The following is a 20,847-nucleotide window of genomic DNA, read 5'->3' as shown; positions in this document are numbered from 1 at the left end:
GACAGCGAGAAAAGAAGAGAGGAGCGAGAAAAGAAGACGAAGGCGAGCGATGCGGCCGCCTGTGATCGCACGGGGAAACACAGGTGGTCGACGATGTCCTAGGGTTAGGGTACAAGAGGGTTGTGTTGACAGAGCATTGGTGGCCTGTCAAACTGAAGGGAGGGGGTAGAGGAGGAGAGAGAAAGAGGAAGGGGGAACATGCGATCAGGGGTTCACGCACACAAGCACACACGCGCGCATATGAGCCTCATTGTTCCATCCACGCGCGCATATACCCTTCTAGACAGCCTACGGCCACCACGGCTGAGAGAGACTGTATGTGATGCAGGAGAGAGAACCAACGATGACGCGCGCACACGTGTGTGCGCGGCGGTATGCCTTTCTTTCTTCCCCCAACGTGGCCGTCCGCCCTCTGCCTCTCCTCCCTCTGACTCTACCCGTCCACTCAGTGGCGTTGACGACTGATCTGACTACGCCTGTCCAGCTCTGCATCTCCGCAGCGGGGGGAGGGGGAGAGGAAAAAGAGAGAAATGCACTCAAAGGGAGCCTTCGTGGCTTTCGCACTCGACTTACGCAGAGCTGCTGCTGCTGCTGCTCTCCTTTTCAGTTCCTCGAGGCCATTAACACACAGTCAACATATTCGCAGAAAGAGAGGTAGGGGTGACTGAACGCATGGAAGGGATGGTGGGGCAAGACTTCTACAGGTGGGGAGGGGGGGTGAGGAGGAGGAGGAGGACTGTTTGGGGGCGCTGGGGGTGAGTGAGGGGGTCGCACTCAGGAAAGAGGAGAGGTGGAAACACACAGAAAGAGCGACGAGCGCTTTGGTGTTACTGCGGAATGTGCTCTGCCGTGCCAGGCTGCAGGAACACACACCACCATGTGAAGCACATAGATACGCATTGCTTGAGGGGTAGGGTACGTTGAGTCTGGTCATCATCGCATGCCATCTCCCTCAGCTTGAGGAGGGTGCAGAGAGAGGAGGGGGGAGGGAGAGGAGGCGGGGCAGAGCAGTCGCATCCAGATAGCAGCATCAAGTGTATCGAGAGGCAAAGCATACAGGCAGACAGGCCTGCACCAACACCCATGGGTATCGGGCAAGCGCACTATCACCCGTGCAGGCTCCACACAGACAAGCTCGTCCGTCGAAACAGTCACACAAATCCACCTCTTTCTCATTTTCCTCATCTCCTTCCACCAGTAGGGATAGGCGCCACAACGCAAGACGTCATGGTGGGCAGCACAGCGAACGAGAGAAGAGCGGTGACATCAACCAGGAGAAAGGAGAACGAGGGGCATTTTCTATAGGCGAGGAGGACACTCCGCTGTGATCTCGTCGAAGGCCCAGCACGTTTCTCTGCCGAGATGGCTAAGACATAGCTGCAGCGAGTGATGGTGCCCGACTGAGCCGAGCCGAATGAAAAGAGGGAGGGGGCGGGGGGGGGGGACGATGCGCAACGAGAGGGTGAGGAGTGGCTGAGGTGGTGGATGCCAGTGTCAGTGATTTTACGGGAGGCAGTGAGGCTGCCCAGCGAACGCGTTAGTTACAGCGAGCGCGACGACCTTCCACAGCCCTCACCAACGTTGTCGAGGCATGCGAAGAGTGCTAAGAGGAGAGGCAAGCCAATGCCACAGAGCAAGAGAGAAGATACAGCGAGGGCTTAGTAGACCCTGCCTACTTGTGGGAGCCATGCTTACCTTGGTCTCTCTCTCTCCACTACACGCATGGGTGATGACTCCGTCCGTTAGCTCCATGTTGTGCAGCGGCTCTGTTTCGTGCATTGGGTTCGCACTGTTGTTTCTGTATAATTTCCTCTCTCATTCTATGGAAGAGAAGGCGTTGTAGGGAAGGTTCCTCAGAGATGTTTCAGCTAGGAAAGCACATGAATTGAACGCATCTCACAGCGGTAATGCGTACCCTTTACCTTCTCCGCTGCCCCGCCTCCATGTCCTTAAGACTCGCACCACCACCCCCTAGAGTGCGGGAGGGGAGTGAGCGCTCAGTTGAGTACAGATTCACCGCAGCGCCTTCGAAGCAGCAGCACACACATATACCCCCCCCCCCCCACACACGTGCCTCTATGCATACGCCTTGGCCACAGCAGGCGCATCACCAGCAGCAGCAGTGATGGTGGCGGAATCACGTCGACGCCGCGTGTCGAGTCGATGAAGGGCAATCTCCAGCTCATCTAGCATCGCTTGCTCTTCATCGGTTAACAAGACCGTGTTACTCGTCACGGCTGCCGCCGCCTCATGGCTGGAGTGAGGTGTGGCAGAGGCGACAGGCTCCTTTGCAGCTGTCGTACATGACATGGCGCACGGTGAGAGAATGGGGAGCGTTGAGCCGGCTGGTGTGCTGTCCACAACACGGGTTGCTCGTGCCGCGGGGGCTGTAGAGCCTAGCGACCTCACCGCGATAGGATGAACGCGACCAGGGTAGGCCACCGTAGAAACTGGCGGGGCAATTAGGGAGAACGACGGGGGCAGCGGGAGCCCGTCGGTAGAGCGAGCAGTGCAGCGCGTCTCTTGCCGGTTTGTGAAAAAGAGCATCTCTGGTGCGGGGAACGCACGTGGTGAGCGATCTACCGAGCGGGCCGTCATCTGAAGTGGATCACTCAAGCCGTCGTCACGAACGCGTGCCTGGGGTCGGTGCAGCTCGGCATCAATGGAGTCAATGGTGGCATCCACTGAAGACGTTGAGAATGCAAAAGTGCTCTGCGCTGCGCATGGCTCATGGGCGGGTTTTCGAGGTGATGGTGTACCGTGCACACGCGAGTATATGCGTGGGTAGTAGTCGCCCCAGCAACTACCTCGCTGTTTCGACGCTGCTGCGGCCTCTTTTTGTGCCTCAGTCCAGAGCTGATTGCCGTGCAGCTGTGCCACGTATGGGTGATGATAGTAGGGCCCCTCGTGCGCCGCGAAGAACGACTCGTCGTACGACGAGCGAAGCCGGCTCTCGTCCGCCTTCCTTTCCCTGTTGCTCTGCCCCTGCTCCTGCATCTGACTCGCGGGCGGGTTTTGTCGGCGCTCCTCTGCGGCCGCCACCCGCCGCCGTGGTGAGCGTGAGGATGTTCGTTGTCCGGTGGATGCGCGATGGCGCCGTGATGTGACCCATTCGCGAGACGGAGACGACAGGCAACCGTCCGCCGACCCACGTGTAGCTGAGGTGCCGGTGAAGACTGACGTGCGAGGCTGCATGTAGGAGGGCGCTTGCCGCTTCTGTGTCACGTACGGAGCCTCAGCACCGTCCTCGTCTTCGCCTGTGGGCCGTATGGAACACTGCACTGGACTGCGGTGCTGAGGCCGCGAACGAGGCGGGGTGACTTCCTCCAGCGGATAGGAGTGCGTATGCGGTGGTGGCGGTACCAACTCCCGCTGCAGTGGTGGACGTCGGGCACTACTGCCCGCTAAGCGCCACTGCTGCAGCAGCCGCTGTGAGCGGTCAGACGCATCTTCGTTCCTCTCGAAGCCACAGGCGCCATCGCCAGCCTGACTCGCATCCTCGTCGCGTCTTTGAGGCGAAGGGTGGCGGGCGCGGCACGCCAGCTTTACTACCTCCAGGGTGGTCTGCAACAGCGCATACGCATCTACCCAGCCCTCACGGTCAAACGAGATGCGCAGCAGGTCTCCCCCTGCAGTCTCACACCTCGCATCCTCCTCTGCACCGTCGTCTTCGTGTGACTCCACAGCACCGTAGCTACGCTCATGAGTGCACTTGCAAATCGCCTCCTCCATCCAATCAAGCACCGCCCTCTTGACCCTGCGAACCTCGTCGTCAGTGAGGTGGCGCCGCTGCGGCACCTCTTTTACGCAGGCGGACGGATCACGAGCATAGCGATATTGCACACACCCGCTGGGCCGACGAGACGTCGACACACTACCTGATGCAGTGCGGCTGACGGCCCCACTGTCCACTCCGACGACGAGGCGCGGCGAGCAGTCCATCAGCACCACATACTGCAGCATGCGTTGCAGTCGATCAGGCACCTCCCGCTCGTCAACGTAGCGGCGGGACACGATGGTATGAGCGTTGTCAGCGGTCTCTGTCACAAACGCCACACGCTGCGTCTCTACTCTCGAGCAGTGCTGAATGTCGCTAGCCGCGTAGAGACGACAGAATAAGTAAAAGTCACCGAGATTTTCCGTGTCGACATGGATGAAGTACTCGCGGAACACCGCGCACGTGGGACTCAGTCGTCGATAGCGGTGCAGGCAGGCCGCAAACTCGTGCAGTATGCGGCGCCACTGCAGCATCCCGTAACGCGAGGACAGGAAAGTCGCGGTGAGGTCGGCCACAGTGGTTGTGGTCGTAGCGTCGCGGCCACTGGCGGTCTCTTTCCTGCCCAAAGCACTCGTGGCACCGTACAGCGGCACAATGGTCGGCGCCATTGCTGCTGACTCCTGCTGCAGCGCCACCTGTGCCACAAAGTCCTCGATCAGCTTCACCGCCCACTGCGCCGTGCGCGGCGGCGGCAGGTGCTTGCTAGAAGTGGACCTCGCTGGAGTGGCAGTGCGGGAGGGAAACCACGGAGTCCGTTGTCGCTGCAGCCGTTGCTGTTGCTCACGTCGAGTGGCACTGCCACGACTCCGTGCTCGATCGTCTGCCGTGGCGGCCACAGCTACGCTTGACAGTGGCGCTGCTGTTGACGACCTCGACAGCTTTGGTGAGAGCTGGCAGGCTTCGTGCGCGGATGCGGCTCGCCTCATCGCACTCGTTGGCTGATCACCACGCTCGTGAGCTGAAGATGAAGACAATGCTGTTCCATCTATCACCTCCAGTTTTTCTTGTGTGCTCAGCTCATTCGCTTCACTGCACCCCTCCTTGACACCGCTGTTCTGTCCGCTAGAGCTTACAATCTGGTTGCCTGGTGCCGGGCCGCCACCGCCACTGTCTTGCTTCGCTCCGCTCAGTAAGCAGCTGCTTCCTTGCGCACTGGGTAGAGGACGGACCCGTGGGTCCGTGTAGCGCAGTATGGAGGAGGGCATAGTCCCAGCAGCAGCGCTACAGGAGTCGGCAGCTGGTGCGCTAGGGCATGGTGCCGGCACCCCCGCTGTGCTGCTGTTCGCTGCACCGTAGAGGTGCTGCGCTGCGAGTTGTTGATAGCGATGTGGAGTAGCCATGGACAGCGTTGTTGCGACCACCGAGGAAGATGGTGGTGCTTCATCGGCGTGGTACTGATGCTCGAGTGGGTTGCTGTGCGTGCCAGTACCATAGAGGCGATTCCGCGGGATGCCGCACGGTGACGGTGATGTCTGCGGGTCACCTGCTGACGAAGGGGCCGAGCCTCCAATTTGATTCGCTATGCTGCTCGCTGGACATCGCAATGCTGGGCAGGTGCTGAAGTCGCCTGCGACCGACTCAGATGCCTTCCCTCCGAGTCGTGAATCGTCACTGGGCGGCCTGGGCGCTACTCGTGGACGGCCAGGCCCACCGAACATGAGAGAAGGATGAGGGAAACGAGAAGGGAAGGCGGCGTGGGCGCCAGTGTGTCTGCACGAGTAGGCTGCAACGTTATGTAATATCAGTCGAGGGAGGAAAAGGCGAGAGGAGTACACCACAGGATCAAAGAGAGCAGAACGAAGGGGAACGGAGGCGGGTGTGCAGAGGTGCTGCAGCGGAGTGTGTGTGGGGGGGGGGGGGGGGAAGGCGCCCAGAAAGCTGCACCGCGCGTACGCGTCCACGGAGTCCGTTTCTCTTTTTCTCAAGACTTTCCCCTGCCTCCCTGCACTGCTAGGGGGGGGGGGGAGGTGAAAAATGAAGTAGGGGAGAATAACCGGCTTCGGGTGAGCGAGAAGTCCTGCACCGGTTGTGATGGCCCGAGTTCCACAGCACCTTTGTTTCATAGGTGAGGGCAAGAGGGGGAAGGAGAGAGAGAGAGAGTCGAGCAACTCGTGGGTGTATGCGAGTATGTGTAGGTGTACACCTACGCGGTAGAAATGAGGGCCCAGCGAAGTGGCAGTGTAAAGAAGACATCGGCGCAGAGCACATACATGCAGATGGTTTCTGTAGCCCTTACGTCAGGCATGTTTGTGCGGGGGGGGGGGGCAAACAAACTAAAACCGACAGACGCACCCACCAACGCCGGAAAGGAGGAGGGGGGAGGGTCGCAGCAAAGAGGAATGGCACATACACACACAAGTAAAACATGGGCTTCTCGGTGACCATTTGCTTGCGGCTCGGCTGCTTCGGCTTTGCCTCCCATATGGCGGGTCACTCACCGGCACACCCACCCAGAGGTCCGTAATGCACACCGGTCGAAGAACACGCTACTGCATATCACGTGCGTGCTTCATCCATCAGAAGTGCGTCACGCAATCGCGTGCCCTCTTCTCTGGACGCTGCCAGCTGCATTTGAAGGTGCGTCTTCGCATCGCGCAAGTTATCCAGCTCCTTCCCAACTTCCAGCAGTCGTGCACGAGCGAGGCGCAGATGTTTCTCCTGTTCGAGCTGCTGATGCTGAAGCTCTGCACATCTCGCCCGCAACTCAGATGTTTGTGCAGAGGACTGCTGGGACTGAACAAACTGCTGAGATTCAAGCGTGTGCACCAGACAGCGCAGCTTCTTCAGCTCCTGCTCCACCCCGCTCAAAGGTTGGGCAGCCGCAACCGCAGCGTCGGCGGTGGCGCTGGCGGACATAGTCATCATTGTGAGAGGGGTGGTGAGGTTGGAGCACCTGCGGACGTCCTCAGTCGCTGATGGCGATGGTAGCGGCCCGTTCTGAAGGTTAGTGCGCGCCGCACCACTGCTGCAGAATTCGCGCGTCGTCTCGACACGCACCGCGGAGTCGGCGGACTCCGTTTGAGTGGAAAGAAAGGTGTTCTCTACAACAGCCACTTGGTGGGGCCCGTGAGGCTGCTGGCTCTCTCGGCCGTACCCAACACGATTCTCGGCCATGGAGGCGTCGACGCTGGAAAAGACGTCGGACGACCCCATGAGGCCAGAGATGGGGACGCAGACGGCTGCGAACTTTTGTGCCTGACGTGGTGCCTCCGCGAGCGACTGCGGCAGGTCTGAGGGATCACATCGATCACCGGAAGAGCCGAGTGCATTTGGCGTCAACGCAGACGCCCGTGCCGACGACAGCGCTGCTGCCTCTGTTCCCGGAACGGTCGAAGTCTTGTCGTGCAGATGCCCGTGCGCCGACCTGAGCGACTCGATGAGTCCCTCGGACGACGCCCAGCCCATTTCGCGCGCACAAGCCATCACGCGTTCAAGGCGATGATCGACGACGCTGCTCGAACAGTCTTCGCTGCCTGCGGTGCTCTCTTTCTTAGGAGTTACCCTCAGCGCCACGAGGAAGCGCTGCTTGGCGATCATGAGCGCGGTAAGAAGTGGCTGCTCTGCCTGAGCACGGAAGGCCGATGCCGGCAGTGGCGCAGCAGACTCTTGCGCCCAGGGCAGAAACAGCAGGGCTGTCGCAGGGGTGGGCGTTTCAGCGCCACCGAATTCAGGCATTTGGTGGCGCTGCTCATCGCGCGGGGAGGTGGAGGTCGGCGTAATGTGATGTGGGAGTGACGGCAGCGGCACTGGCGCCAAGGACGTAGTGGCACAGTCGATATCAGGGTTTTGTGGAGAGCCGCTCTCTCCCTTTGGAGGGCGCGGATGGGGGCCGCCACCGCCGTCCTCGTCGTTGCGAGCGTTGGTTATCGCCGTCAACGGAGGTTCGCTGAACGGCTGCAATGCGCGACGCAGATCCTCGGCTTCCGCCTCTACAGCCCCCGGGTCTTCGAGCACAGAGGGGCACAAATCAGAGTTGAGCTTGCTTACGGTGAAAGCAGTGAGCTCCGGGCGGCTCGCCAGCACACTTTGGACTTGCATGTCCTCGTCTTCTGAAAGGGTCGCCCGTCGCTTGACGCTACGCTGAGCGACGTCGTAACAGTGCTCAGACGCCAGGGGGGTTTTGCTCTCACAGATGAGAGACGTCCCCCTCAATAAAGGCTCCTCGCTGGAGGTAATGAGGCGCTCCTTGAGGTGTGGCTGCGGATGAGACTCTGTCGTGACTGCAGCCGCTAAAGAGCCTTTCTGTGGGACAGGTGAAGCGTGGCGTATGATTCCCGTCGGCTGGGCAGCAGCCGGGATAGCGTGAGCCGCCACGGCCTCAGGACAGCGCTTACTCACGCTGCCGTCTTCCTCGCTGACAGTGGTGCTTGAGGACGACGTGGTCTGTCGCCGCATTTCACCACTCGCAACAGCAGGTGTCGTCGATGGAGTGGCTGCTTTGACAGCAACTGAGGCGGAGGCATGTATAGCCGCCTTTGGTTCCGCGAGTTGACCTTGCACCTCCGTTGCTTCCACACCGGCAGCAACTCCTTCCGGTTCACTCCGGTCACCGACATCGCTGGAGGATGCCATGGCGTCACTACGCTGGCCACTGGCCATGACCTCCTTGGCAGTCCCGCCAGCTGGTGTCTTCGACTTTTCCAGCGCCGCTGCACAGGCTGAAACCTGAAGGAACGTCGGCACCAGTGTTGAGGGTGAGGTGTCTGCGGTGAGGCTGCTGCGACCTCTGCCAGTCTCGCCAGGTCCTTTCTCACGCGCCATGGCCGCAGCAGTAACTCTTGATGATGTACCCACTGACGTCCGCGGAGGCCCAAAGATGTGCATGTCAGGCTTGCACGCACGAGCGACCTCGCGTGTCGTCTGGGCAAGGCTCGGCTCCCGCACGACCGCTTGCGCCACAGCCTCCACCTCTTCCCCGGTCAACTCGGTGCGGTGCTCCTGGACGAGGTGGAGGATGTAGCAAAATGTTGTGTATGCGACCACGTCAGTCGATGCGAAGGACTCCTCCACGACTCGGCAGGCCGCTGTGTATGTTGTCTGCGTGGTTGGTGTAGAGGCCTTTGCGGCGACAGGGCTTCTCGGAGGTGCGCCAGCGAGGGGCTCGAGACGACGACTGCACAAGAGCGGCATCAGTGGCTCGGGAAGCGCACGCACGAACCAACACAGCACTGCGCACCACATCGATGGCGTCACGGTGCTTGTGGATTTGGGTGCATGAGAAGAGCGTGCCGAAGCGGTGGCGGTGACTCTGGGCGATGTGGTCAGCGAGTGAGCCAGCACCGCGTATGACTTAAACAACTCGCGAAACACACACGGCTGAGGCACATAGTGCCCACTGTCATTGCTGATCCCGCCGTACTGTGGCGCTGCTGCTGCTGCTGCTGCTGGGGCGCGAGGTCTCGCGCTCGTCTGTGCCGCCTTCCTCGCGTGCCGCAGCGCCTTCTCGTACCGCCGCGAGGTCACATATTTGTGCAGCAGCTCTGCGGTGCGGGCGCGCCACACCGCCATCTGCTTTGCTCTCAGCACAAGCTGTCTGCCGGCGTCGCTAGCGTGACCGTGACACTCTCGTGCTGCGCTGCTGCCCCACTCCCAGGCCAGTTCCTGCAGCAGCACCGGCACTCCAGCTTGGTAGACAGCCTCTACCGCCACCACCTCACTGTCTTTATTGGTGTGGCGGTGGTGTTGCTGCTGTTCATGTTGCCACTGCAAATACCTTTGCGCGTCTACACTGGCGTGAAGCAGAGGACGTTGTGGTGGCTGGGGCGCAGGTCTCGGACAGTTTCCACTCGTCGGTTGGGAGGCAGACGCGCGTGCCAGAGCTGCCGCTGTCGCCATTGCGTTGCTGTGTCTCAGATGGTCAAGATCGTGCGACAAGTGCAGCGCCGCACGCTCGTAGGCGACCAGCGCATCCAGTGGTACCCCGGTGTACGTGAACGGCCGCGCGGTAGCAGCCGTCCCAGCCGCAGCATCGGGGTCACTCGAGCAGAAAGAGCGTGACGCGTGACACCCCATGCATGAAGCAAGGCAGACACACACACACGTGTGCGACCTTAGTCTTCCCCCGGCGTTCTCCGCGGTATCGAGAAGTGTAGAAGGACAGTATATCGCCTTCTCCCTTTTCCTTCGCCTGTCTACCAGTATCTAATGAATAGGCCCAGTGGTGCGTGTCTGTCCAGGAGGCGCGCTGTCTATGCATTAAAGGGTGTGTGCATGATAGGCCATGCCCTCGAGCCACTGTTGTTCCCGTAGCTTTGGCGCTTAGTGAGGAAGCGCCAAAGGGGTAGGTGAAGTAGGGGCCACTGTGTCTTCCCCACGCCTTTTGTGCGTGCCTCCCTCCTGCCTTCCTTCCTTCCTCTCGACAGAGACGCTAACACGTATACCCAAGCGGAGCCGATCAGACACCCGCTCTGCATACGCGGCTGTGTATGTATGCGCCCACGTAGAGGAGGGGAGAGCCAAGTAGGGGAGCGTATTCACCGTGGAGAAAGAGAGCGGAACGGGGGAAGTAGAAGGCTGCGGCAAAGGGGAAGGGAGGTAAAAAGTACGATGGTCAGTGCATGCGATGAGTAGACTTCACACTTAGCTCATCAGCCGGAGACATCTATGCCACAGTCACCAATGCCTCAAAGCAGGCCGTTGTCCAGCAGCCGCAAGCGCATGAATGGGTGGGCGACAGACTCTCTGGGGGGGAGGGGAGGGGAGGGGGCAGAGGAGTAGACCGAGAAAGACGGTGTGGTGCGCGATAACCACACCGACGCATGCATACACACACACACACACACACACACACAGAAAGATGACGATGTTAAAGGTGCTAGGCACCACGTTGGTGCACCTCACCGTGATCCTCTCGCTGCCCTCACTCACCTCTCTGCGTGTACCTCTGTTATCCAGCCTATACTTCATCTTTGAGCAAGCTGCTGGCTTCATTTCTTGGTTGGTTGGTTGGTGAACAGCTGTGTGCTCTACGTCAGCCTCGAGCGAGAGCATTTGCCTTCTCGAGAGCTGCCTTACACACAATAATAAATGACGACGACAGCCAGGGAGGGGGGTGAGGGAGGAGAGGGCAAGAAGGCTATAGAAGACCTCGCGTTGAAGACATGTGCGTGCTCATGCAGAGTCCACATCCTTCCTGGGAGCATACTACGCCTGCGGAGTATACACTCCTTGACCATGTCGGCACCGAAAAACCATCCGCGTGCACCCACGCTGGGTGAGCGGTAGCGCATAAGAAGAGTGAATAAGGGCGAGGAGGGACGAGAGGCGTCCTCTTAAGCGGAAGCAAAAAAGGCAAACGAAAAACGAGAACTACACGTGGGTACGAGTCAGCGAGAGGGACGACCAACAGAGAGGTGCTGAGAGCACAGCCTGCCGCAGAGAAGAAAAATATGCCAGGCGCGAGGGACAGACAAGCAAAAGACTAGAGAGGCGGAAAGGGGAGGTAATAAGAGAGCGAGAAGTCCCCCTCCCTCCCCTCATCACCACCTCTCCACACTAACACAAGGCAAGCAAGACACGAAAACAAGCAGACAAAAAAACGCACAGCCGAATGAGTTGTCAAGGGGCGGGACACACACCACGAACACGCATGCTCACGCAAGGGAAACAGTGGCCCCCGGCAGGAGAGAGGGGATGAGTGGGGGAGATCGGAGAAAGAGAGCAGAAAAGGGAGGAGGGCAGAGACACGAAACTCTCACAGACTCAGACCGATACAAACGCCACACAGCCGAAGTAAAAACGGTGACAGTCAATCGAGCGAGAGAGAGAGAGAGAGGAGAGCTGACCTGCAGGAAGACAAGCGAGGAATGACACGCGTGTATGCATCTGTGTTTCTCTGTGTAGATGTGTCTTTATGGGAAAAGGAGGATTGTGAGGGGGGGGGCGAAGCGAGCACGTAGCTGCATGTGTATCGAGAACTTTCACACTGTTGCTTCTTACCACCACTTCTCCACCTTTCCCGACTGACAATCCTCATTCACCTCTGTTTTTTTTCCTTTCGTGCTTTACGATCGTTGTGCATGTCTGCGCGCACGTATCCACGAAGGGATGGCGGGTGGGAGGAGGGTTAACACAGAACACCCCACGGGAAGAGTAAAGTGGACGCCGAGAAGCGCAGGCACAGGCCCACGAGTAGGGATGAGCAGAGAAGGAAGTGAAACCGACAAAGGCAATGGCACTACAAAGAACAGGTGCGACGAAGTGTAGATGGGAAGGTGGAACACACTCTCTCACTCGCATAGAGAGAGAGAGAGGGCGGGGGGGGGCGAGACAGAGGGAAGCTAATTAGAAAGCATGACAAGTATCCTACGCGTTCCACACTTAGCCGAGAAAGCCACGTACACTCAACCTCTCTTTTCCACGGCAGACGGGAAGTCCATAAATGCACTTTGCCTTTCTCATCAGCGAACGAGGAAGAGACGATGGCGATGGCAATTCATCATCGCTTCAAAGGAGAACTGTGCCCATCTTTTTACTGCTTTGCCTTCTCTTGTTTTCATACGCGCGCTGATGCTGCCGATCACCCAAGCGCGTGGTGGTCGGAGAGGTCTGGGCTGGCAGTGTGCTGAAGAGACCTGCGGTCATGATGGCACGTGTGCGGCCCCACTCTGGATGGTGGCGACGACTCAACAGGTAGAGCCCACCTCGTGCGCCTGATTCGCGGCCCACTCGGCGCGCTCTGAGCGCCACATTTCACGCTATGATCGTGCAGGCGGTGGCGTGACTACGCACATCTCACCCGCGCTGCATGGCCTTCCCCCGTCAGGCGTCTCTGGCTGTTCCTTGTGCCCCGTCCGCTTGACACCCCCACTCCTGCCAGAGGCATGCGGGCCCAGGAGAGGTGGGATTCCGCTGCGGCCACACATTCATGGCAGCGTCCCACCTGTCGCAGCACATGCGAGCAAGCCATCCAGACACCCCCCTGCCGCGATGCCCACAGAGGTGGAGGATGAAGACAGCGAGCCCCCTCCCCCGACAACAGCATCGCTCTGAAACGGGCCCCAGGACGCAGAAGTGCGAGCACTGTGCGCGCACGCTGTCAAGCACCGCTGGCGTGGTGTATCGCATCCACCACAACGCATGCAGAGGTCCGCAGTGCGAGAGTCGTGGGCGAGCAGGGCGCAACGGTGCCCCGACCAATCAGTCGCAAAGCACACCGGAGCGAGGCATGCGGCGTCGCCTCCATCCGACCGCGTGGGCTGATGAGGTGCAGATGGCGGTGGCATGACGATAGCACACACCGAGTCACACCATCGAGTCCACCAGACGCCCATGTGGAGAGCCCACGTGCCATATTGTGGCATGCCGCGGCTTGACACGACTGGGAAAGAAGCGTGGTATGCAGGAAGGGCACAGGGACTCGGGGCCCTAGCCTGAGGCTGTCCAACTTCCTCCTCCATCCCACCCGGCGCGCACCTACACCACTCCCTGCTACGCACACGACGGATATCACGGCCTCCGCCCTTGAACAGGACCCTGGACGCTGCACGCTTGAATTGAGGCATGCAGTGCACCCAGGTCCGTCTGGCGCCCATCGCGCAGCGCGTATGCGAAGAGGGTCCGAGGGAAGACGGGGGGGGCACACGTTAGACGCCTGGCCCGATTCACCGGCAGGCGGCTCATGCTAGACAACCCGGGGTTAAGCCATGGCGCAGCAGAGGCATAGGCGGACTGTGGCTGCACGCGTCTGTTTGATCGCTTTTTCGTGGTGGAATGGGGGCACACGTTGAGCTGCGCCGATGAAAGCGACAGAGGCTCACACGCCATGGCGCTGCGCATCACTTATTCGGCGAATCTGAGTAGGGGGTGGCACCAGCCTTCTCCAGCCTCGGGTGCTTGTGCGCCTCCTTGCTCCCACTGCCAGCGCCGCCACCACTGTCGGGAATCCTAGAGAGCGGGCGTCGACTGGCAGATTGATTCGTACTCTCCCCCATGCTTAGGTATTCGGCGGCGTCCTCAGCCGAGTCAACCTGTGTTGCGGGTGGGTGTGCAGCGCCAGAGCTATTGGCCGCCATCCCTACGCTACTGATAGCAGCAGCGACACGTTTGGGTTCACTGCTGTCTCTGTAGCGTGCGGAGTGTTGCTCCTCGTATTCAAACATCGTCGGGGAAAGCTCTTCGAACAGAGAGAACATCGCGTTGCGGTGCTTCTCCTCACTCTGTTCTTGCAGTTCGGTGATGAATGCCGATGCGGCACTCTCTGACTTGCCGCACAGCGAGCACACGCGCTCCGTGGCAGTGGTGAAGAGTCGTCTGCGCTCGCCCTCATCCCAGCTGAGACACAAGCGGCGGACCTTTAGATGCTCGGCGAGGGTGCACGGGTCGGGGTCGAGGTAGAAGGTTGCGTTGGGCAGCCTCCACTCGCGCCTCTCCGTCAGTCGCCTGTGGTTGACGTCAATGGGCTGCTGGCGACCTGCCTCAAGCGGATGGCCCAGCGGCACAATCCTCGACGCGCTGCCTTCGTGAACGTAGAGGGGCAAACAGGTGGTCCACTTGATGTACTCCTGTGGCGATGTGGTGCGGAACAGCAGCAGGTATCGTCTGCTGTACTCCTCGAACGTGAGCCCAAAGTAGTAGTACGTGCAGCTGTTGCCGTTGGTCGCCGAGGTGAACCTCGACAGGTCGCGCGTGGACGTGCTGTTGCTAGTCCCCTCAATTAAGGACATCGTCTCGCTACAGATGCCGTTGTAGCTCTTCTTCGGCGCCTCGGGGTGCCGCGCGGCGCTGACGTCGTCGACAATGTACACCGGCTGCAGTTCCATCTCCCCATTCCGCCTCTTCACGAATGAAATAAAGGACTTGGCATGCCGGATCCTTAGTGGGCGTCCACGAGCGCAGTTGCCCTTGTCGCGCGGATTTGTGTGGCACAGCCCGAGGCCCTCGTGAGTGGCAAACACATAGCGGCGGTGCCACCCCTTCTTGGCGAACAAGCCGCGGCACAGCGCGAGCTTCTCTAGCCAGCCCTCGCAAAGCGGAGGAGCCGGCTGCGAAAGTGTCTGCTTCGCTGCCAAAGGTTCGGCGTCATGGGGAGGGAGGATCATCGCGTACTGTTGTCTGGGTGTCTGTGTACGCCGTGTGAGCAACTCCGCCACTGCACTCGGAAGCACGAGAAGAGTATGCCAAAGACCTGTTGATACGCGACACAGACGAGGTGGGGAGGAGGAAGAGGGGGGAGGCTGCGTGCGGGTTCTGCTCGTTCTGCCTTTGCAGCTGTTCGACTTGCGCTTGACAACACAGACCCACGGACACAAAAGGGTGCGTTGTATTTCTTTCCAACGACTACGCGCCGGATGATAGAGGTGAAGTCAGTCCAAGGTGGGTGAGTGGAGCCAGGTTCACTATGCAGGTCCGCCAAGTGCTGCCCCCGCGTTGTTTCTCTCTTGTGTGTTCCCTCGTGTCGCACGGGAAAGTAAATCGACGGGGCGGAAAACAGCCGCAAACGACGTGCGCACAGCGTTGAGCCAGCCACACGTGTTAGCTCTGTAAGTGGTGTCCTCGCGTGTATTGGGGGTGAGGAGAGGGCTCTTGAGGTATCCTGGAAGCGTAAGATGAGAACGCGACAGCGAGAGCGACAGGCCACCGGGGCGATTGGATCGGTACGTATGCCTTCCCGCTCTACGCAGGCGTGGATGTGAGTCGCTCCTTCTCGCTTCGACCAGCAGCAAAGCGAGGATGGGCGCAGAGGCGAAGAAAAGGCGTGAGGGGCAACAGAAAAACAACAAAGTCAAACTGAAACGTGTGTGTGAGCAAGCAGAGACAGCGAGTGAAGTCAACGAGCAGAACCCCCCTCAAAAAAAAAACGAGAGATGATCGCTTGGTCGGCGTCTTCACTACCACCACAGAGCGACACCGACGACAACACTGCTGGTTTGCACAGTGAGAGAGAGAGAAAGGTCTGAGTATGTTAAGCGTGTGTGCGTGTAGGCAGCACAGGACTCAGGGGCAAAGACAGGAGCCCTTTAAATCTCTCAGCCACGTGGTCAGATAGAGCAAAGGAGAGACGGAGGAGTCTCTGTAGGCGTGCGTGCAATTAACTGCAACAGCCGCAACAAGGATAAAGCAACACCCACGCACACCGACTAATTCCCTTAAAGGTACACGGCAGATAAAGAAGAAGTAGTACACTAATAGAGAGAGAGGGAGTGTGTGTGTGTGTGGGGGGGGGGGGGGACAGACACGAACACCTGCGAGGACTAGCGCAGCACAATGAACAGAAAGAGGAGAGAGAGAAAGAGAGAGCAAAAGTGAATCGAGGGAGCAGCACCGTTACCCAGGCTGTGCTTTCCCACGTGTTGGCCTGGGTTGTGTGAGGAGGGGAGAGAAAGGAGAAAACGAAAGAGCGGCAGATAGCGTTGCAGATCCGCGTGAATGTGTTGGATAACGCGCTGATAGTGATCGGTGAGTACAGAGGAGCGAGCCGCTCGGTTTTAGAGGAGCGTAGAGCAGAGAGAGAGAGAGAAGATAAGAAAGGGCGAAGAAAGAGAGGGTGAGGCATACGTTAGGAGGGGAGGGTGGCTGAGAGCGGGGGGAGGTGAAGGGAGGAGCCTGGCCATGGGCGTTGCGGGGGTGGTGGTGATGGTGGTCGTGGTAGAAGCGTGGCCATGGTGGCGGAGAGGCACCCCTGTCTGCGCTTTCATTTCAGGGCTTTCGTTTTCTTGTTGGACAACTGTTATCACTACCGCCGTCCTCGCAGGTCTGGTACGACATGCTTTGTGAGGAAGGAAAGGATGAGGAGGTAAGAGTGCACCGATGGGAGGGGAGCGACAGGGTGAAGGGAGAGGAGGGGCAGTCGTGGCTATAAGCGTGTGTTGTGAGATTGAGCAAGTGAGGAAAAGATGAAACAAAGTCGACACGTGGAGAAGAGGGGGAGGAGAGAGGAGCAAAACAAACAAAAAAGAGACAACGACAACTCAACAACAAGGCAGCTTCAACAGAGGATGTGTGCGGGTCTGTGTGTGTGTGGGGGTGGGGATGCATCGGGGAGTAGTAGATGAGACCCTCTCTCACCTCCCTCCCTACTCTCCATCTAGATCCGCTGTGCAGACACACACACACACACATACGCATACACTCGCGCCAGTGAACGACATCTTCGCAGCTGCATCAAGAGCAGTGAACCCTCGCACGCTACACCGTAGCGGTGCGCACTGCGGCAAACGAAGGAGGGGAGGGGGGAAGAGACAGATAGCACGAAGAGCAAGACAGTCACCATCAACAATGACCGCAACGAGAAGAAGCGCGGGCCGCGGCGGATGCCACGGCACCACCATCCCCCAAAAACAACACCAACAGAGAAAAAGAGAGAGAGAGAGCAACGGATGCGCGTATACATCCACACACCCACACCCACGTCCGAGCGCAGTGATACCGAGTAGCAGCAGTAGGAGCAGGCGGAAATTTGTGCGACACAAGGGGTGTGCGTGAGATGGAGGGAATGAGGCCAATAACTCGACGCATCCGCCCCTCCCCCTTCCTCCCCATACGGGGGAGGGGGCGGCACTATCCCCCCTCTCTCGCGAGTCCCGCTACCACCGTGTCATAAAGAATGACATGAGTGACACGAGCATCGCATCCGCGCCAGGGTAGAGCGTAATCTCGGCTGCGCAGTAGCCCTTGACCACCATGCCGTAGAGCACGGGGTTTACCTTCACTTCGGCTACAATGTCGGCGCCGCCGTTCGTCGTCGCTGGCGAGGTGCTCCCGACGACGGCGCCACCGCTGACGCGCTGTGGGCGCCAGATGCTGTAGTACTCCGGCTTTCCAGACGTCGAGGAGACCGCTGCCGCAGCTGTAACAGTGGTGCTGTTAGACGCAGTTTCCGAAGACGGCTGCTTCGGAGCTGAGGAGGATACGGGATTTGGAGAGTAAACAGTCGCCTTCGCGATCCCCCCCGCTGTCACCGGCAAGGAGAGCATACCCAACCCACCAGAGCTGTCACTGGTTTTCATCGACGCTGTGTCCACGGCCGTAGCAACCATGGCGCGTCTTGCCGCATTGCCACCGACGTCGCTAGCGCCCTCCACTATGCCCGTGACAGCGCCAGAATCGACACCAAGCGTGGCGGGCGCTGTGCTACGACTGCTGTGGAGGCCGTTTCCGTTTCCGCTCACGACTCCGGCTGGAATAGCCGTGGCTGTCACAACGGTGGCCCCGGTACGCGCGGTCGGCGTGGCAGCATCGCTGGGCGATTGCACACGCTTGCGTGCCGAGTACAGCATTTCATCGCCGCCCTTGGCCGCGCCTCCCCTCACGCTACCGCCACTTCCGCTGCTGCTCGTGAGCGACATAGTGAACTGGGTTTGGTTGTTCGTTGCTACGCAACTGGCGAAGGTTCTGCCGACGGGGGTGGAGATGTAGAGCGTGTTGCTGAACGGGATCCAGCTCTCCTTGATGATGTACTGCAGGCACCGCTTGTCGCCAAAGTACACGTAGCCCGTCACCTTTGTCTGCGCATCAGCCGAAAAGCACAGGATATGTTTTTGCATGTCACTCTCAGCCGATATAGAGAACTCCTCCTGGTCGGCGAGGCGGCCGTCGAAGACGAGCTTCCACGTGACTGGCTGCACGTCTCGCACAATCCACGGCGAGTTGAACCGGTCGGAGGCGACGCAGTAGTCCGGGTAGGAGCGACGCCCAGTGCCGTAGAACATCGGCGGCGGCAGGTTGTTCACGAGTTCCCTGTAGCGCTGGCTGACGTAGCTCATCTTTTTGAGCGTCGTCGCACCAACGTACTCGAGAGCGGGCAACAGCTCCACACTGCGCAGCCGCAAGGCCAGGACTTCGGAAAGTGAGAAGGCGATGCCCTGATTGCCATTCAGACGTGCCGTGGCCTTTATCGGGCGCTTCGACGGGGACGCCGCAGTGTGCGACGCAGTCCAGATTCCCGACGGTGGTGTGCGAATCGCCGCCCGCGCCGCATTCATGCTAGCCACCGTCGTCGTGAGCGGCGTCGTCGCGCCGCGGACCAACACACCGCCCCCGATGTGGGAGCCATTGTGTCCGCCCGCCGTGACGCTGTTGGGGTGCGGTGGCGGTGTGATGGCCAAAGCCGTTGTGCCGCCCTCGATGCCGTAGACACCCGTCTCCTTGTACACCTCTGCGAAGGCGCGGCGCAGGTCAGAGACGCGGTGGTCGACGAAGCGTACGCCATACTTGAGCGAGCCCAGCAGCGGATATTCAAAATAAAAAAAGCAGCTCAAGTGTTCGTGCAGTTCGTAGCAGACGCAGCCAGAGTAGCCACCCCACCCGCGTGGGTGGAGCATTGAGATGCCGCAGTGCGCCTTGTCGATGAAGTCGGGGAAACTGAAGGCGTCGTGATAGAGCCCGTCTGGTGCCATTGCACCAACGAAACGCAGGGGGACGCTCAAGTTATTTTCTAGAGAGACAGCGAGGCCACCGCGAATGCTCGCGAGACGCCGATCCAGCAGGGTCATGGTCGCCCCCAGCAGCGTTGACGGCACGGTGTGGGACTGGCGCATGGCAAGCAGCGCCCGCGACTCATTGGAGAGACGGCGCCACATGGAGAGCTCGTTTGAAGACATACCGCACTGCAGCATGTCACACGCATAGCTCTCCGCACCCGCCGCGCTGCCGTCAGCGCCGCTCTCACCTGTGAAGGTAACGCTCGCCGCGCAGTCTTTCAGGGAGGTCGACATCTCGCACTGCGAGCCACTAGCACCGGCACATGACGGCTCGACACCGCGCCCATGCTCACGCCCACTGCTGCTGCTTATCAGCGAGTTTAGCAGATCAGTGCGTCCGTGGCCAAGAGGAATCGACGGGGCACTACCTGAGTTCGACAGACCATTACGGTACCCGGCGAGTTCCTGCAGCTCATACTCGCGCTGTGTGATGCCGAGTGCTCGAACCTCTGACATCTGGTAGCCGCGCTCGGCCCAGAAGTCCTCCGACACCGTTTCCTGGATCCACCCGTCCACCACGTGCCGTCCAGCCGCAATGGCTTGCTGCATGGAGTTCAGTAACGCCTCTGCTGTGTCAAACGCTCTGGCGGACTCCACAATGTTGAACTGCCGGCGCTGCTCTCGACCAACCGCAAAGTACGCCTCCGCGGACTGGCCTTCCGATACCTCGACCGCGTTCAGCGCATCCTGCAGTGCGCAGTTGTGCTGCCTCATGGCGCTGTAGGCTTCGCATCGGATGAGCAGAAGCCGCAGCACTTGCGTCCGATTGAAGTGGTGCGGCTTGTTCAGACACTCGGCGCTCCCGGGAGGCAGTGACGCGATGGGGTTGCTGCTAGACACGAGAGATGGGGAAGCCATAGCGGCGCTGATGCCCCCGGCGGTGAGCCACTGAATCGACGCGGCATGCGCCACACGGGTCATGCTCGAGGTCCCGCCCAGACGTGGGCGGAGCGCGTTAGGGTCGTAGTCGTTCTGGTTGCTGCTGCTCGCACTGGAAGCATCAGCGGCAGCAGCGCTGGTGTCACGGGGACGTACCACGATGTTGTCGCTACGCGACGACACTGCTCGCGGCGTGCTTGGTGTGGTGTTTCCATTGAGATCCTTGCCCGACTTCAGCAGCGGCAGTCCCTCTGCGTTCGCAAGAGCGAATGTGACGATGGTGACCGCGCCCTGTGCATTGTTGTGTAGACGCAGCTCATCAAAGGCGCGCCGGATCACCTCATGCATGACCCCACCGGGCTTCTCATACTGCATGACGGCCAAAAGAAGAACGGGAACGGAGGGGGGGGTGAGAAAAAGAAAGTGGGGAGGGGGAGGGAGGGGTGGGTAAGCGGGGAGCACAAAAGGTAATCGGTGAAGCAGGAGCACGAGGAGTAAGGGAGAGGGAGTGGGGGACAAGAGATAACAGTAGTGTCCGGACACGAGGACACACACGCGCGTAGAGAGAGGACACACAACAGAGAAAAGTGTCGTTTAGCGCCGACGAGCTAACGAGCAAACGAACGAACAACCGCAACCACGACACGAGAGCGCAGCGCCAACGAAGAGTGAATCACAGGCAGACTGAAAAATGAAGACAAGAGACAAACAGATGACTTTACTGGGCACACTTACAAGCCAGTGAGTCGGTAAGAATAGTGGGCTTATGCG

General features: G+C 59.7%; 4 protein-coding genes across 4 annotated transcripts, besides 2 other annotated features; all 4 read right to left on the bottom strand.

The window, feature by feature from the left end:
* Nucleotides 1–2,076: 2,076 nt before the first annotated feature.
* Nucleotides 2,077–5,436, bottom strand: LPMP_250880 (hypothetical protein; the record flags this gene model as incomplete). The annotated part of the gene is made up of 1 exon (XM_010701356.1): nucleotides 2,077–5,436. The coding sequence occupies one exon, from the start codon at nucleotides 5,434–5,436 to the stop codon at nucleotides 2,077–2,079; it is 3,360 nt and encodes a 1,119-aa protein (XP_010699658.1).
* An 838-nt stretch (nucleotides 5,437–6,274) lies between these two features.
* LPMP_250870 (hypothetical protein) lies at nucleotides 6,275–9,790 on the bottom strand (the record flags this gene model as incomplete). The annotated part of the gene is made up of 1 exon (XM_010701355.1): nucleotides 6,275–9,790. One exon carries the CDS (start codon nucleotides 9,788–9,790, stop codon nucleotides 6,275–6,277), a length of 3,516 nt encoding a protein of 1,171 aa, XP_010699657.1.
* Nucleotides 9,791–12,308: 2,518 nt separating this feature from the next.
* Nucleotides 12,309–12,412: a repeat region.
* Nucleotides 12,413–12,444: 32 nt separating this feature from the next.
* Nucleotides 12,445–13,505: a repeat region.
* Nucleotides 13,506–13,554: 49 nt separating this feature from the next.
* On the bottom strand, nucleotides 13,555–14,817 carry LPMP_250860 (hypothetical protein; the record flags this gene model as incomplete). The annotated part of the gene is made up of 1 exon (XM_010701354.1): nucleotides 13,555–14,817. One exon carries the CDS (start codon nucleotides 14,815–14,817, stop codon nucleotides 13,555–13,557), a length of 1,263 nt encoding a protein of 420 aa, XP_010699656.1.
* Nucleotides 14,818–17,301: 2,484 nt separating this feature from the next.
* Nucleotides 17,302–20,451, bottom strand: LPMP_250850 (hypothetical protein; the record flags this gene model as incomplete). Its single annotated transcript, XM_010701353.1, has 1 exon — nucleotides 17,302–20,451. One exon carries the CDS (start codon nucleotides 20,449–20,451, stop codon nucleotides 17,302–17,304), a length of 3,150 nt encoding a protein of 1,049 aa, XP_010699655.1.
* Nucleotides 20,452–20,847: the final 396 nt, after the last annotated feature.

Source organism: Leishmania panamensis (genome assembly GCF_000755165.1).
Source record: "Leishmania panamensis strain MHOM/PA/94/PSC-1 chromosome 25 sequence".
Classification (NCBI taxonomy): Eukaryota; Euglenozoa; class Kinetoplastea; order Trypanosomatida; family Trypanosomatidae; genus Leishmania; species Leishmania panamensis.
This window is presented reverse-complemented; position numbering and strand designations above follow the sequence as displayed.